Below are 17,616 nucleotides of genomic sequence, written 5' to 3' on the forward strand. Positions count from 1 at the left end.
TCCGTAGTGGTGGGGTTTATTTCATCTATAGTTATCAGGGAGCTGGCTTCTGATCCGTTTCTCATTTGCATGTTTGCTAACTTATCGCTTATTCGTGCGATCTCTGCTTCGAGTCGGTTAAATCGTTGCGTGGAAGTCTCGCGTTCCTTCTGCCATGCGTCTAACAAAGCCCTAACCGTTGGGTCTATCCCACTACTAGTTGAAGCGGCGTCGACCATTTCGGTATTACTTTCTTGTGGCGTTGTCATTGTTATACTACTTGTACTGTCTGTGCTATTTGACAAAAGAGTTCAGCGTTCGCTCACCTTGATCGTTTAGCCCGTAGGAAAGGTGCCGTTGCGGTGTTCCTTTGTCGAAACGTCAGAGGTGTCTGCTCTGTTGCAGTGGTCCGTTGATCCTCAATCTTCGAAGTTGACCGTAGCCCGAAATGCGTAATTTCGTTTTCTCGAAGCTGATGGATCCTGGCACGGATCGCCAAAATGTCACGTAATTTTTGGGTTGGTCGGTGAAAATAAAATATAGTTGAGTCGTAACACAACTATTTACTTGGTTTTAATCAACCTTTATTATGAATTCAGCAATCACAATGTAACACGCACTGAATTAACATAAATCACAATTAACTCCAACCACGTTATATAAGACTTAGTTACAACAATACATTAACTACGCGACTTATAAGAGTAGAGACCGGTAAAGATATGTTGACTATTCTAAGGATACAGAATAAGTGAAGTTTTACTGACGATACTGTGTCTGAGGAAAGCTAGGGGTGGGTGTGTCTAAGGACACGGGACTATCGGATTTGTTGATGACAATTTTGGTTAAGGAAGTGAGGGCAGTAGACACCATCTCCGATTGGATAATAGGACGGTTGGTGGACCAGGAAGGGTTTTAGCCGCCCTCGCGAGAAAGTTGCCAACGGAACATACCAGATGTGGACGAAACCAACTTTCTAAGCTAACACGTGGTAGACAATAAACGTAAAGGGAAATTTAAGACAGGAAATACTCGCTTGGTCCGAAGGACCTTAACTATAAAAATGCCAAGGCCCCCTGGTGGGCACTTAAGACTATTGAGGGTGCGCGCCAAGGATATGCAGACATCTGGGTGCCATCCTGTCCGTCGACCAGATTCGCAGGCTGAAGAGGCACTACCCGCTAGACCTAAACGTTAGATTCATTTAATTATCCAAATCAAGCATATGCACTTACTTATAATACTCATAGATTATAAATTATATCTATCTATAATAAGTATTAACTTATTGTAAATAAACAGCCATGTCACTGCGCCACGCCAGAAAAATTACTGAAAATTCTCAACGCGAGAATTGATTGTAATTTCAACAAATAAATAAAAAAAAAAAAAAAAAAAAATCCTGTCCGTGGTGTGTGGCCTGGTCTCTGATATGAATTGACGTTACACCCTCACCGTGATAGCGACTCGAGCACGGACTCGGATCGTGACTCGACATATATGAATATTTATTTTCACATAAAAATGTATTAATTTGTTTAAATCTTTTGCGCAGATGAAAATACAAGAAAAAAATTCATATTTTACTGTGGCACCAATTATCAAGAACAAGGTCCTGGTAGCCTAAGTGACTATATCGATCCTGAATTTATCCCAGATTTCCTCGGAGGATCATCTGAGGTAAGAATAATTATATATAATTTATTAATGTTTAATTTACTATCTTATATTTATGTAAAATGTATTTTTACCGCGAATAAAAAATATCTTCTTTGTAACCGACAATTAACACCATAAAATATTGCATATACCACGTAAATATATGTTTTTATATAATATTATCTTCGTGTTTTCATTATGTAAGATATATGAAAACACATGCAAGAAGTAATACTTCCAACGTCTTTAATACTTCTTAGTTTCAAGTTACTTAGCAATAATGTATTTTAACTACTAGGACAATGTATGCGAGGTTTATGGTATGGTACCTCGAAGATTTTATATTTTCGACGCAACTGCTAATAACGTAAGGATTTTTATATCTTTGTCTTATTTGTTAAAAATCGTAGTGATATTTGGTGCTTTTATGTTTTATTATTGTTTTGTACTTATATGTAGCACCTTCTAATAGTTATTAGTCTAGTGTTATGAGAGATCAAAGATATAAGAAATAGAAGAACCAAATTTTATTAGACTATAACAGCAATTAATCAAAATATATATGTGTGTTCTTATAATCGGGGCTTGCTTAGGGGCTGTTCGTGAAGTTACATAAAACATCTAGGTATTTAATTATCAAATAGGAGTTATTGTCCAATTGTTCGAGACTAGAAAATTGTTCATGACTGCAGTCGCGTTACGCACATCTTTTTATGAAATACAGTGTATGTATAATATATTCATATGCAAGATGAGATTTTGAAGGAGATACCTAAGAAATACTGACCTCATTTTGTATCGAAATAAAGTTTAATAAAATAAAAAAGGGTAAAAAAATATACAGAATATGATACATGTTATCGATTTCGATGGCCTTGCAATGTTATCAAGGTCAACATTCTAAGTAATTTCTTCCTATATGTATATACAACCGCCACTCGAGTTTCGAAAATCTACACTTAAATTTAGGTTAGGAATCTAAACCCACGATTACACTCGGTTAGAAAAATTTACCAAATGTCCAGCTGGACAAATTGTAAGGTACAAATTAAATAAAAAAAAAACGGTTACACATTCTGACGTAGACAGCTGTCTTCTTCTTTTTAACAAGAAAGAAACGAAGATATGAAGTATATAGTGATGGATCTGAAGTATCTATGCGTGACAACGGATGCTATTTTTTCTGTATGACTGGAAGATGTAAGCACATTACAAAATAAGTGAGTTCCGAAACTAATGGAGCTTTACTGGGCATTTCTTTCCAAAAGAACGATTGAGTTGCGACCCATGATTCCTTTGAGACTTTTCATCTTCATGACGAATAGAATACGATGCAATAAAAAAAGGTCTGACCTTGAATTTCAAGGTGAAGGTCAATTTTGCGGCTACTTTTTATAGATCTTCGCCGATTCAGATGTGTAGAATAATGTTCATAAAAAATCATTTTCGAATATTCTATACATATATTTCTTTTAGTTTCAAATTGATTTAGTTACTGATAGAACATTCTTTTCATATGATTACTTATTCTTTTGAAGCATTTTAACAAGTACATATACTTACGTATAGCTAACATTATGTTACATCATATCCATCTCCATCAATTTTTTGACTGCCTCATAAGCTTATAATGAATGTCTGTTAGTAGTTATTCAGTCATGATTTTACTTGGGGTAACTGATAAGGGATGACTTGTTATCTTGACTGGTAAACTGATAATTATACTGATAAAATCTGTTAGAGGAGCGCGTGGATGAATGTGTAACAGAAATATATTTCGGTATAAGTGTAAGTACAAATATAAAAATATAAGTACAGTGTAAGACAATCCAGATTCGCACGCTGGCAGCATTGCATTACAACAGAGCCCCGTGGGCCTATGGGTATTTGTATAATTCCGAAACTGACCTGTCTATACCTCGCTGCACCATCTGTACAAGGCATATTCCAAAAAAGGGCTATGAGTCTGAGACCCTTCAAATTGATTTAGTACTAAACTCTTAACACTTTAACTGCCACGTTGATCATATATTACCGGCCACGGTTTCTCCTGTGACGCCACGGTGGTCATTGGTGACCGGAGCGCTTGAACTTCTTACGATTGTAAAAATTGAATGAAAATTGACAGTTAGGGTATTTGGAATATAACCGATAAATAGAAGATACTTTGAAATAAAAAGTGCCCCATTGAACAATTAAACATTTTTATTAGAATATTAATAAAAAAAAAAGAAAATATTATTATAAACACACCTTAGAAAATAATCGTAAATGCTGCTTTATAATCATATAATTGAAGTTAGAAGTGTGAATATACTTTACTATTATATATAGAACGAGCAAATACCGTTTATTAATATCTTCTACACGTTCCAACAATATACTCTGGACGTTTTGCTTATGACGAAATAACGAATGCGACTGGTTTGTTGAAATAAACGAAGCCTTGTTATAATATGTCGCTATCAACTGTTACCAAGACGTCACGGTGGTCACCGTGACCACCAATAAGATAAACGGTCCATTGGGGAAGAATGTTGTCTTACATCATCAATTTATTATTATTTTGCCATTATATGCTTTGAATAATAAAAATACTCCCGTGGCGTCTTGAGCGAAACATGTGATTTCGGCGTGGCAGTTAGTGTTAACGGCTTCGAAAACCAGGAAAACTAAACAATTTTTACTTCAACAAAATAAATAAATAAATACACCCGTTTTAATTTATAATCATAGCCTTGTTTATAAATAAATGTAGGAGTGAACTATTTAAAAATGAAATTGAATCTCGCCTGCTGAATGTTTGAATTAGTTTCATCGAATCTGATCGTATGAATTCGAAATATCCCAGGTTATTATGGTTTTTCGAGAATGCACGTTGATTAATTCCTATCGGAAAATGTTAATTTGCTGATCAATGGCATCTTTAGTGTCCTAAGCATCCCTACATGAACTTCTGATGCGCGTCTTTTTTAGATGGAATGAGAGCTGTACCTGAATAAACGCGAGGTGTCTAAAATTTCTCGATAACATCGCGTAATTTCTTCCAAGATCGAAACCTTGGCTATAAGTTCTATTGCGTCATTTTTAATTTACGTTTTGGATGATAGGTTTTCAATTTACATCTGACCATTAGGTATAAAAAGAATTGAAAATTCTAAAGATAATGTTAGAAAACAAACCATTATTGCAATTAATATCTTAATATTTTCTTTCAAAAATAGCCTTTCTTTATGGTCGTATTATAAAGCTTGTTGATGAACATCTCGAGCGTTATTTTATATTTTCCTGGAACACACGTACCAGCTATTCCAATTGTCAGGTTCGCTATGAAAAAAATTAATGCTGTACATTTTAATGATATTTAATTTTAGTAATACATTACCTATTATGTTATTGTGTATGGATGAAATTGAGATTTCGTGACTCATCACTTATAAGATTTAATTATGCTGTTAACTTTCTAGTTCTTTTCGAATAATACTTTCACTACGTAAATTCTTTTTGGACAGTGACTTCATCACTTTTTAATATTTTATCACGCGCATCTTAATATTTCATAGTAAATATACTGTTTAAAAGTTTTGATACCTACATTATCATTGTGCATACTGCATACATTTCAAGCAATACTGTTTTAAAACTTTTACATTTAAAACATTTTTCTAAATCCAGTAATTTATTGTTTACATATACTTTTTCACTATAAGTTAAAAATTTAATTTTCACTCCTTTTATATATGTCGGAGATAAGAGGACACCAGTGCCTTCCCTCTGAAACCTCGGGAAAATCCATAAAAACGTTGTAATTAAAATCTACAGTTGTAACAAAACGATTTGCCGTCATTCTAACCAATTGTATTTGTTTGAGACTTGTGACAATGAGCTTGGGCTCAAGGCGACAATTAGTCGCCGAACGTAGCCGCGGTCAACGGGACGAACTCTCCATCTAACAAAGGCATTGAATAATCCTATAGCTCTCCTTAAAAGAAAGATTTGTAGCGGCACATGGCAGTAAACATTCCAACGGTTTCTGTCCCGTAGCTCGCCACACGCAGATCCTATTCTCCGGGCAGGATGTTTACCAGATGTCGACGCGTCTCCACAGTACGTGATCGGCTAGCCCGAGGACCGTCATAAACACTAATATCTAGTTACCTAAAATCCTTCAACAGATACACAGTCTTTGTCCCAGTTACGGGAAGACAGGAGAGACCTATTTTTCCACGAACGACGTCTCCCACTAGCAACCCTCCCTCAAGGGCGGCTAGCATCCTTTTCTAACTACCGATATGGAGATTGGTCAATTAGCAGCAACGTCAATTTCCCTTACTTTCCGAACGTAGGATGTCCCCGACGAATCCGATGATCTCGTGTCCTTAGACACACCCCGTCATAGTTTTCCTCTGAGGTATCACCGGGACGGAAAGTCATTCTCTCTTGCGGTCTCATCGACAAAAAGATTAACGCCTTACGGTCAGCGACTATTAACACAGAATCCGACTTGGATCCTTGCGAGTGCGTACGGCTACCGTCCCGTTGTCCGCGGATTCGTTATTGAACCTAGGATCATGGTCATTAGTTTCTCGAGTATCTAATTACCACGGTTACTTGTCCGGTTCTATGGTAATCGTATTTGCACTAGCCAATGTCTTTTCTATTGCATAACGACGACGTGTAATCCAAACGAAGATTCGCTTCACGCCCCTAACCCTAATTCTAATGAAACCCGACATATGTATATGTATAGATATTGATACGATATTGATACGATTGATATGATACGATATAGATATTGGTGCGATTTTATCATCACTATATTTATTTTACATATGTATAAAATCATTATCAGAATTATTAGAAATTAGGATTTCCAGATTTCTATTCTATATGATAAATTTATTGATAAATGGATTTATTTGCAGTGAGTTAAACTTAATACAGTAATGTGATATAGCTATGACAACTAAATTGATAATTCACAACTCACAACTAACAATTAACAACCCATAACAACTCGCAACTCTCTCAACTCAACTCACGACTCGCAACTAACTCCTCGCAACTAGACTCTCAATTAACAATTGACGGTTAATCGTCTTTCTCCCTCAAACATCCCTTTGTTGTCTTTTCATAACCCCCACCACGTATGTGTTCGGTAAGCGTCCGCGCTCATGGTCGTACGCCTTCTTTCGAATAACTATTTGCCTGAAGGAACGAGGATACATTGATGGGCCACTTGGCCCAGTTGAAGTTTCCTGACTCTTTCGACCTGTCGGCACTTGGGCTTTTTCGCAACATTGTACATATTTCGTCGGGCCTTTCTTAGACAATCTCTCCACGATACTACATATGTTTGCAGGAACAATATTTACAGGAACTTCTTTTCGCTCTCCTTTTGTTTGATATTTTCCTTTATAGCAATGAAACGCACATCGATTTATGTATAGAAACAAGGTCTATGAGAAATCGTCTAAACTTTAAACATATGTATTATGTTTAATAGATCACAAAATAGAAATCTGAACGTTTGATCTTCTCTTATTGAATTTTGGATTATTTTAATTTTAGTAGCAGAGTTTTTATTCAAAATGCAATAAGAAGGTAGGAAAAAATCGTATAACTTTTAAGGGATCATTTTACAAAGAACGCTTCTACCTTCAAATGTATTATAAAATGAATCGCAAAACGGGTTTATTAAATTCTGTAGAGTTATTTGAGTGCATACAATTTTCGGAAAAAAATGATCTCCGCTTTACCGCCCTACTTTCGAGTATAAGAACGTCTTCAAATTGAATTTAAAGGTGAGAAAGTAGAGATCTCACCTGAAGAAAATGATCCACACAAACTGCGGTACAACTTTTTCCCGCAAGGTTCGGTAGTTCCAAGATCCATAATTTTTTAGCCAAAAATGAATGAGATCCTTTGATTTTATTGTAAAACATTTTATTGTTTTATTAAATATATGCAAATTTAATTTTCCTAAGTTAATTTGAGTGCAATTAAATCGACATACAAAATGTTAAATATCTTTTTTACTATTTTCATATCTTTTTTTTTATTATTCTAGACTATTATACATCTCTAATCATTAATTACGTATACTATCTGTTAAAACCATATATTTAATAATATTCGACACATACGCACAAATGCGCCCACATACATGTGCATTATTGCAAATCTGAAAATTTAACGTACACATTTTTGTGCCGCATTAGCTGTGATTCAGTCCTGTTAATATGCATTATTCACTTTATTATGCTGTTCTTAAGATGTACATTTAACATATATCTTTTTATTAATGTTAGGCCTACATTACTGAAGGAGGAATTGTACCGAAACATCTATATAAAGTGGAATTGGAACCTACATCGTCTCAAGAAGAGCATAATCTATATCATTGCATTAGTTTAAGCCGTGGACAAATTCATCGTGTAATAATCCGTTCTAATGATCCAGGAGCAGTTTTAACATGGGATTTTGATGTGATGCGTCATAATATAATATTCACCGTACTTTACCAAGCTTATAACGATGACAAAGATCTTTCATTGGGTATGTATACGTATATGTATATGAATAAAATTACAGATTAATTACAAATTAGAAAGATTTGATTTTGACCCTTTACAGCAACTGCTTCTCAAGCTATTATTAAAGTACTTATTGTATAATGTATTAGCATCTAAATACTTTCAAACAGTGGTCTAACCGATATTTCTATTGCACAGCATCTACTCTTTTCTATTATATTATTTTAGGTAATATGTAATCCATTATCCAAATTATAACAAAAGAGCGCAACTTTGTATTTTATAAAATTATAATTATTTAATTAATGAAGAGAAATCTCTTTCCTGTAACAAACATTGCACATAAACATACGTAGCAGTTATTTATATTTTCAATGACCTCAAAGTTATAAACACTATTGATGTTATGCAGTATGAGATAGAAAAATGTAAAATAGATAGAAATATAACACCTTTTGGTTATCCTTCAATGAAAATTTCACATTTTCAAATACATGAAGTACGCATATCATAATTCAGTTACTATTACTATAACTGTACTATTGCTGCATGGTACTGAACTTTATTGAATGATGCAATACATAAAGCACATATGAATTATTATTATATAAAAGCTAAATTTGTATCCTTTTTATTATATCTATACATATACATAGTTGTTATGTCAACATCACAAAATCAGACGGAAAGGCAAAAGGGAAGAGAGAGAGAGTGTTATTAGAACACATCAGACTCTTTAAATTAGAGTACGAAAAAGAACTTAATCTTAACATTGACGTTAACCTGTCGATTAGCCACGGAGTAACCAGAACATTAAGATATTAATCAAAATGAATAAAAATTGATAGATGTTCAAAATTGTTTTTTGTGTATTGCATTGCCAATGATTCTAATTTTGAGTTTAAAAAATTGTCATTGTGACGTATAAATAATCGAAAAATAATAAGAAGGAGCAATTGTATCCTTGACATCGAAAAAAAGGTGAAAAACATCTTAAAATGTAGAACGAAAGGAGAAAATTAAGAAAAATTAATAGTAACTTTAATGAAAATTGTTTATTAGGTATGTGTAACAATTGAAATGTTGATTTTAAAAAGGAAAATATACATAGATATACAGGGTGGTTGGTAACTGGTGGTACAAGCAAAAAGGGGGTGATTCTACGCGAAAAAAGAAGTCGAAAATATAGAATAAAAATTTTTCGTTTGAGGCTTTGTTTTCGAGAAAATCGACTTTGAATTTTCGCTCGGTACGCGTGCACTTTATCACGTCTCGTTATAACGGATCTCACTGTAGATCGCTGTCTCGATGGAAAAATTAAAAAAAAAATTTTTATTCTATATTTTCGAGTTCTTTTTTCGCGTAGAATTACTCCCTTTCCGTTTGTACCACCAGTTACCAACCACCCTGTATATAATTCGAACCAAATAAATTCTCGGTTGGCAACATTATGGTATAATGTAGAATTGTATATACCAAGAAATGCACGAAAAGAAACAAATTTTTCTTATAATATTTTGCCGTTATTCATACTTCACAATAATGTGATCAAAAATATTCCAAAAAGAATGCATTGAGGTGGGGTGCAGGCTTTTCACAGTTCAACAAAAAATATATGATTTTGATACAATTCAGGGACAAAAATAATTTCACATTCTATTGCGAAAGTATTAAGAAATACGTATTTCATAAATATATTGTATTCAGAATAATTGTATAAATAATCGATGTAAATTTTTCAGAATCTGTTACAGCTGAAGATGCAGAATTATTAGAGATGAAAGAAATCAAAGGACATTTCATTAAGGTCGAACCGAGCATTGTTTGTCATGATGGTGAAAGCATTCAAGTAAGTAAACAAAGAGTATATTGGTGTTTTTAAGAATATAATGTATAGAGTACGTTTACAAATATATTCACACATATATTCTATATTTTCTGATTTGATGGAATCAAGTTGATTGACCTTAAATGACTATAGTCGTTAAATTATCTTAATGCGGGCTATACTTACGTGTGTTAAAAAATATATATTAACAAAAAAAGAAAAGGACTATGACACCTAGAATACTTCAGATTCTCTTAACAACATTTTTTTGTGTCATCAATGTGTTCCACAATATTCTGCTGCCACACTTTACGTGTCTCACCCTGTATATTTCTCGAGCTTTCATGATACTTGGAGCTTTTTAATATTATTATTAAATACGTATATACACTATTTAATATAAATAAAAAGATTTATTTCCACCTTAGTTTACTTTAATCTCTTATATTAGGAGTAAAATTTCCAATGTATATATCACTCTTTAAATACTTCTGCATTCATTTTCTCATTGTTTTATGATTTTTAAAATAAAGGAAAATTAGAGACACGTTTAAATGATCTCAATTGTCGCAATTTTCCCGTCATGTAGTAGTACATTCTTGTGATCCGCTAATATTCAAACAAAACATTACCAACATTCTGTTCTTTGAGAATTTGCATGAGTGAGCAACAATTTCTATATAGAAACAAATAACTTTCATAGATCTTTAGAACAATACAAATTACTTCGCATTATACATACAGTCGATCATAAAAAGATTCGGATATTGTACAATTTTAAATTATAAGCTCTATATTATTATATTTTCAGTAAATGTACAAGAACCAACAAAAGTGTATTTCATTATGTTACACTACACTATATATGGCAGCATAACAGTAGAAAAAAGCTTTTGAGTTATTATTTATTGTTATCTAAATACTAAAAGAAACACTGAAAAAGAGTGATATTTTATATCACAAAATGTTTCGAATTCTAATACATATGAATCTAAATAATAGAATTATACACATAGAACTAAAACTAATAATGATTATTCGCGAAAGTTAATATTTAGTTGATGACATGGTGTACATTTTTTTGCACAGGGGAAATAATTTTTTTTTTAAATAGTTACCACTATTTTGTTTAAACTTATTAATTGTCGTATTTTAAAATTTGTATATCGGCTTTTGCGATTCACCCTAAACAAGTTAGTTACAAAACTAATACATATTCGCAATTCAAAGTGCTCGGACTTGAACGAAGCATTGTTTACAAACATTGTATATACAGATACTGGTAACATTTAATGAAGAATTAAACTACAAAATTCCTCAATGTATACTTTTCGTCCGAAACTTTTTGCGGCACAAATTTCGCTCTTCTTTAGTATTACTTTTAATATTTAGACAACAATAAATAATAACTCAAAAGTTTTTTTCTACTGCTGTCTATAACAGTATAGCGTAACATAATGTATTACATTTTGTTGATCTTTATACATTTAGTATAAATATACAAATTAGAAATTAAAATTGTGCAGTGTCCGAATCTTTCTGTGGCCTATATATGCGATCATCTGTATAATTCTCCGCAAATATACAATTTATACACAGGGTTTTCAGAGAAAAATGGTTTTTTCACAAGCCAAACTAAAATGAAAATAAAGTATAAAAAAATTACATTTGATCTTTAACTTTAAATCATTGGATTTAACCACATAATTAAAGAAGATGAAGGCAACAAACACAACATACATTATGCACATAATAACGTACACTTCACACACAACATTTATAATACTTATAAATCAAGAATTTTATACCATCTGTTACCGAGCAGCTTTTACATACACGATGAAATGTGCTCTATTTTACTTGTATGTAATTATGATAGGAAAAAAATAAAAACCGTGGAAGATGCGGATAAGATTGTGGCAGATGCCTAATGATGGCTCATAAAATCACGTAGCTATCGGGTACTGAAGGTTTAATTGTTGGGCGTGAGAGAGTTTAGGAATATAGCACGACGTTATGTTGCTTTAACCCGTGAAATGACCAGCAAAATTAAGAAAAGTGATAAAAAAAATTGTATATCTTTTTTCTGTTAATCGTAGTAAGAGGTGATTTTAACATAACGACAATTATAATACAATTAAATATGTAATTCATTTTCCATTATCATGCTTTTTGGAATCGTATACAACGCTCTGCTAGTTTCGTTTCTTTTTAATTGGAAAGAATTTCTCCTATGAGATGTCCTACTTCTTTCCATTATCTTTTAAGATTACGTAAGAAATATGTACTTTCATGATATTATAAAATATTATATGTCATATAAATATGAGAAAAAGCAGTCAAATTACCAAATTATATCCATACGCGAGCGAGACTCAGCAGCACGAAATAGTCACGAGCTTATCGCTTATTGTTAAACTTAGGATGTTAAAGGACAGAAATATTGTCTCTAGAAGAGAGAGCCGCGAGGTAGAGAAAGCGTGGATACCTTTTGGCAAGAAGACTGTAAAAGAATAGCACAACTCTTATTTCAATGTATCGAGAATAAGGAAATGTCTGCTAAGTAATTCATTTATGTGGGGTCATTTGTTTATCATACAATGATTACATGTTTTAACATATTTTACTAATTATATTTTTATTTTTTATACTTATAATAATTATTTATTTGAATATAGGGTTCTCATATAATGCAAAATGCTGGTGTGTATATATTGCAATGGCATAATCAAGATGATGCAGGAGAGTTTCTTCCATCTATTAGTGGTCATAAGGCCCAGCTTATGTATTTTTATGAAACATTATCTTCGGTTCATTACAGGTATTTCTTTTTACAAATTAATTTTCATATAATCTGTGTTACACATAAATATACTTGTATAATTTAATTTTTAGAGGATCTATGATGAGCTTGCAATCTGCTATAAGTACAAAATCAGAAGCAACTTCATTTTTGTCTAGATGACGTGTAAAGCATACGTCATAGAGTATTTACCAAGGATTAGGATTATGAAACATTGAAAATAGTGGCTTTATTTGAATAAGTTTATTAATTTACAATATATTACAATATAATATTACAATAACATTATAATATTTAAATTTTTGAATCTTAGTTTATAACAGCACTGTTATCATGTTTTAAATAAGTATATAACTATCTATATTGTAATCGCTTGGTAGAGTGCACGAAATTTTAATTCATAAAATATGTAAAACAATTTAAAGTATAATTAAAAGTTTAAATTCGAAATTAACATAATGGAAATTTATATTCCCTCGTGTTTATTTTACTCCTTTAATTTCCGTTTAAACAACGAAACTTATTTATATGTATATATATCTATTAATTTTCCTATCGTTTTCTTCTCACTCAACTTTCATGCAATATCTAAACTATTTTCCCTGAATGAAAATCCTACGTCAAAACTGATTTAACATTATTGATAGGAAATTGTTAATTATAAGTTCAATGTTTTAAAATCAATATTCTATTTTCTATGTTCACGTATATTGTTTCCTTATTGTCTTCTTTGCATGTTTTTTTCGTATTTCTGTTGCAATCTTGCAAACGTGCATCTTTTGAAACTGTATCCTTGCCACCAAATTTTTAACTTTTGTAGAGTATAAATGAATACTTTTCTATTAAAAACATTATTAATATTAAAACGTAGAACATTAAAATAAAACATTCAATATTAGAAGGGGTACAAAGTAGAAAGCATGCGTAGAAATAACATCACTTTTATGGTCAATTAAAATGGAGTCCCAAATAGATTAAACAAAAAGAGACTTCCTATTAGCGTCAGATTAAAGATCACCTAAAAGAACATACATAGCCAGCAATGGTCTATACAAGAAACATTTAATATTCCCAAAAATATGAGATTAGGAGAACACCAAAAAATGAGCAGCATCGATAACCCACAAGAAAAAGTAATGGGAGGTAGACCCTCGAAAGCAAAATAATTGTAACAGTATATTTCTTAGAACTGTTAAATTTGCTTTTTTATGCTCCACAAGAATAAAATTTTTTTTAAAAGTGTGATGACCTGCAAATCTCTTAAAAAAATAACTTAAAATAAGATTTTTATACGTTTATGTTTGCTCTTTTATATAGTGCAACTTTGTCATGACAAGTTCTACCATATAACGATAAATACATAAGGTACATCCCGTTTAAATCACTCATCCTATATATGCTGGTACCCCGCTGGAGGTAGCCACCCACATGTTATATTATTATACCACTAAGCTATAATATTTTACCAAATGTCCTACTGGACAAATTGTAAAATTTAAATAAATAAATAAAAAAAATCCTATATATGCAATAATCTACTGTTGGAAATTAAAACACAAATTGAGTGGTATATTGTAAATAAAAGCATATGTTAAAGCTTTCTGTTTAATTATATTTATATCTTACACTTAATGTTTTAAATACAAAATGATTAATATTACTTTTCATGTGTAATAAAATTATAAGAAAGTAAGGTATACTTATCGCATGAAATAATTGAAAATGAATGTTGTTATTGAAATAAACAAATTTAATTTACTTTGTTCCTTTCTGAATATTTTTAAAACATCTGTATAAGGTATGAGTTATAAAATGCAATAATTACATACATGCATATATATATGTCGGAGATGAAAGAACACCGGAGCCTCTGGAATTTAGGATAATCCCGCAACATTGTAACCTAGAGTCTGCTATAGCTGTAATTGAACAATTGTAGTTATTCAATCCGATTGTAATTGTTCGAGAGTTGTGATAATCAGCTTGGGCTCGAGGCGACAGTCAGTCGCCGAACGTAGCCGCGGTCACGGGATGAATGCTTTGCCTAGCAAAGGTATGGAGTAATTCTATAGCTCTCCTTAAAGGAAATATTCGTGGCGACACGCTACAGTAAAAATTCCAACGGTTTCTGTCCCGTGGCTCGCCACACGCAGACCCTATTCTTCGAGTAAGATGATTGCCAGATGTCGATGCGTCTCCGCAGTACATGTTCAGCTAGCCTGAGGGCCCGTTATAAATCTTAAGTCCTTCAAACAAACAGTCTTTGTCCCAACTACGAGAAGATAGAGGAGACCTATTTTCCAACGAACAACGTCTCCCACTAGCAACTTTCCCTCGAGGGCGACTAGCATCTTTTTCTAACCATCGATGTGGAGATTGACCAATTAGCGGCAACGCCAATTTCCCTTACTTTCTGAACGAAGGCTATCCTCGACGAATCCGATGATCTCGTGTCCTTAGACACACCCCATTATAGTTTTCCTCCGTGACATCATCGGGACGGAAATTCATTCTCTCTCGCGATCTCATCGACTAAAGAGTAACGTCTTTACGATCAGTAATTATTCAGACATAGATTTCGTGAGAACGTTCATCTATCATCCCGTTGACCGCGGATTCGTTATCGAACCTAAGACCATTATCACTAGTGTCGCGAGCGCTTAATCGCCGTGTTTGATTGTCAAATCTGTGTTATCCATACTTGTGTCAATAAACCGTACCTTTGTTATACCGCAACGATGGCTAATTTCAATGAAGATTCATCAAACACCAACAACCCTATCCTCAACGTCATCCCGACATCAGAAGTGGGATCAGACCCACATATAACCATGGAACAGCTCTTGAAAATCGTGGGCCGGTTGACTCAGCAGAAGGAGCAAAGACCAAGTGTGGAACCTGTACATATAGTGCTACCACGTTTTAACCCCGAAACCGCGGGCGCCGACCCAGCTGTGTGGTGCGCGACTGTTAGTGCAATTATGGACAAAATACCTCTACAAGACTACGAGTTATACCTTGTTATAAGTCGTGCCCTAGAGGGTACCGCGGCACAGTGGCTTACGCAAGTTCCCGTCAACGGTCTTACTTGGACAAAATTTAAGGAACTTTTTCTTACTCGTTATGGTGGCACGGAGACGGCAACCTCAGCGCTAATTAGGGTGCTCAACGAATCACCACTGGAGGGCGAAACCACGGGGGCTTTTGGAAATCGTCTCCACTCCCTTCTGTCGGCGAAATGGGAAAATCTAACCAACGCCGAACTAATCAACGCCGTCGTCTTTCTGCGACTGATCTGGCATGACCAGCGTTTCGAAAGAATAGCACTCACGAAGGATATTCGGACCCGAGATCAATTCCATAAGGAAATGCGAGTTTTCTCCCACGTGAAGAGTACCTTCACGTCGAATAGTTCATCGACGGAACCTAAAGCCAAACGACACAAGCCATTGACCCACCACGCGAGGTGCCTTTACTGTGGTAACCGCGGACACAAAATAGGGAAGTGCCGCAGTAGAATGCATAGAGAACAGCAATAAAAATACACAACGCCTGGAAGGAAGACGATCAGCCGCATCGTCACAGGTGGTTTGCTTCAGGTGTCAGACGGAGAGCCATATCGCACCTGACTGCCCACTACAACAAGACAGAAAAACCGGCCCCAAGAACAAACTTCGAGTCGACTCTTGCGTGGTGAAGCCGCCAGCTGGTAGTTTAAGTCATCAGAGTGAGTCGTCCCTGTTTTACTTCGATTCCGGAGCTGAGTGCTCATTAATCAAAGAATCCGTAGCCCCGAAATTTTCCGGTAAAAGAACGATCGATATAGTAGTAATGCAAGGAATCGGGAATACTTGCGTCAAAAGTACGTCTCAGATTTTGTCCGTCGTACATGTCACGTAAACTTAAGGGTTGGTTGATGAAATAAAATAGCTGAGTCGTAACACAACTATTAATTTTGTTTTAATTGAACTTTATTATGAATTCAGCAATCATAATGTAACATACACTGAATTAAGGGGGGGGGGGGGTAAGGTTTTAAAACTTTTTTGTATTCTTTTTTTTATTTTTTTAATTGAATGCATAACATCTTAAGAATATTATGTCAAAATTTCAAGTCGATTGGAGCAAAATTGACGAAGTTACGAGTATTTTTATACATGTCGGATGATATTACCTACTCGACCCGAGCGTGCTATTGTTACTTCACAGACATTTTTTATTTGTAGTACTTAACGACTTAAGTACAAACCTCTTTATACCTGTACTGTATATTTTATGTCAGTGTAGAGTAAAAAATTTAGTGTAGGAGTAAATATTCCATTTTCATTAAGTTTTGTTTTAAATCTTTACTAAAATGCCTAAAAAAGTTACTAGATCTGATAGACAATCAACTGGTTCGAGATTATATCAACCTAGAAAAATTGTACCTCCGCATAAACGTAAATACGAAGGCACTTCAACAAATAGCGCGTCAGCTAAAAAAATAAAAGTGACTGTTGAAGATCAAATTACGAAGGATCGTGAAAAATATTATAGGATAATTGATTTTTTATTAGTCTTTTCAACAATTGCTACGCTAGTGAAGAGGTAAACCGATAAAATTCGCTTATGAACGTTTTATACCAGATTTTTTAGTGTTCAAAACTTTAAAGCGTTTTCCCCACAACTCACGTTTTCAAAGTCGGTTCCCCCAATTACTTCAAAACTACTGCACCCATCGTTTTGAAATTTTGAACACTATTTCCGTACATAATTTTCCAGGTAACGCTACAGAAGTTTTTCAAATTTGTTAATTATTTTTATTTTAAAAT

The 17,616-nt window shown here is 33.6% G+C and overlaps 1 protein-coding gene across 3 annotated transcripts in view; it reads left to right on the forward strand.

Annotated features, from left to right (window-relative positions):
- LOC126863986 (protein real-time) overlaps positions 1-13,264 on the forward strand; it is a 56,477-nt gene extending 43,213 nt beyond the window's left edge. For 2 of the 3 annotated variants that reach the window (XM_050614805.1, XM_050614803.1), the window contains 6 exons: positions 1,535-1,659; positions 1,937-2,005; positions 7,950-8,196; positions 9,917-10,023; positions 12,681-12,823; positions 12,898-13,264. In XM_050614805.1, coding sequence (XP_050470762.1) covers positions 1,535-1,659; positions 1,937-2,005; positions 7,950-8,196; positions 9,917-10,023; positions 12,681-12,823; positions 12,898-12,967 — 761 coding nt within the window. In that variant the 3' untranslated portion in view covers positions 12,968-13,264. The remainder of the gene's footprint in view (positions 1-1,534; positions 1,660-1,936; positions 2,006-7,949; positions 8,197-9,916; positions 10,024-12,680; positions 12,824-12,897) is intronic. The other variant, XM_050614804.1, reaches the window with a different exon arrangement.
- The last annotated feature ends 4,352 nt before the right edge of the window (positions 13,265-17,616 follow it).

The sequence above is a fragment of the Bombus huntii genome, chromosome 3 (genome assembly GCF_024542735.1).
Source record: "Bombus huntii isolate Logan2020A chromosome 3, iyBomHunt1.1, whole genome shotgun sequence".
NCBI classification, from domain to species: Eukaryota; Metazoa; Arthropoda; class Insecta; order Hymenoptera; family Apidae; genus Bombus; species Bombus huntii.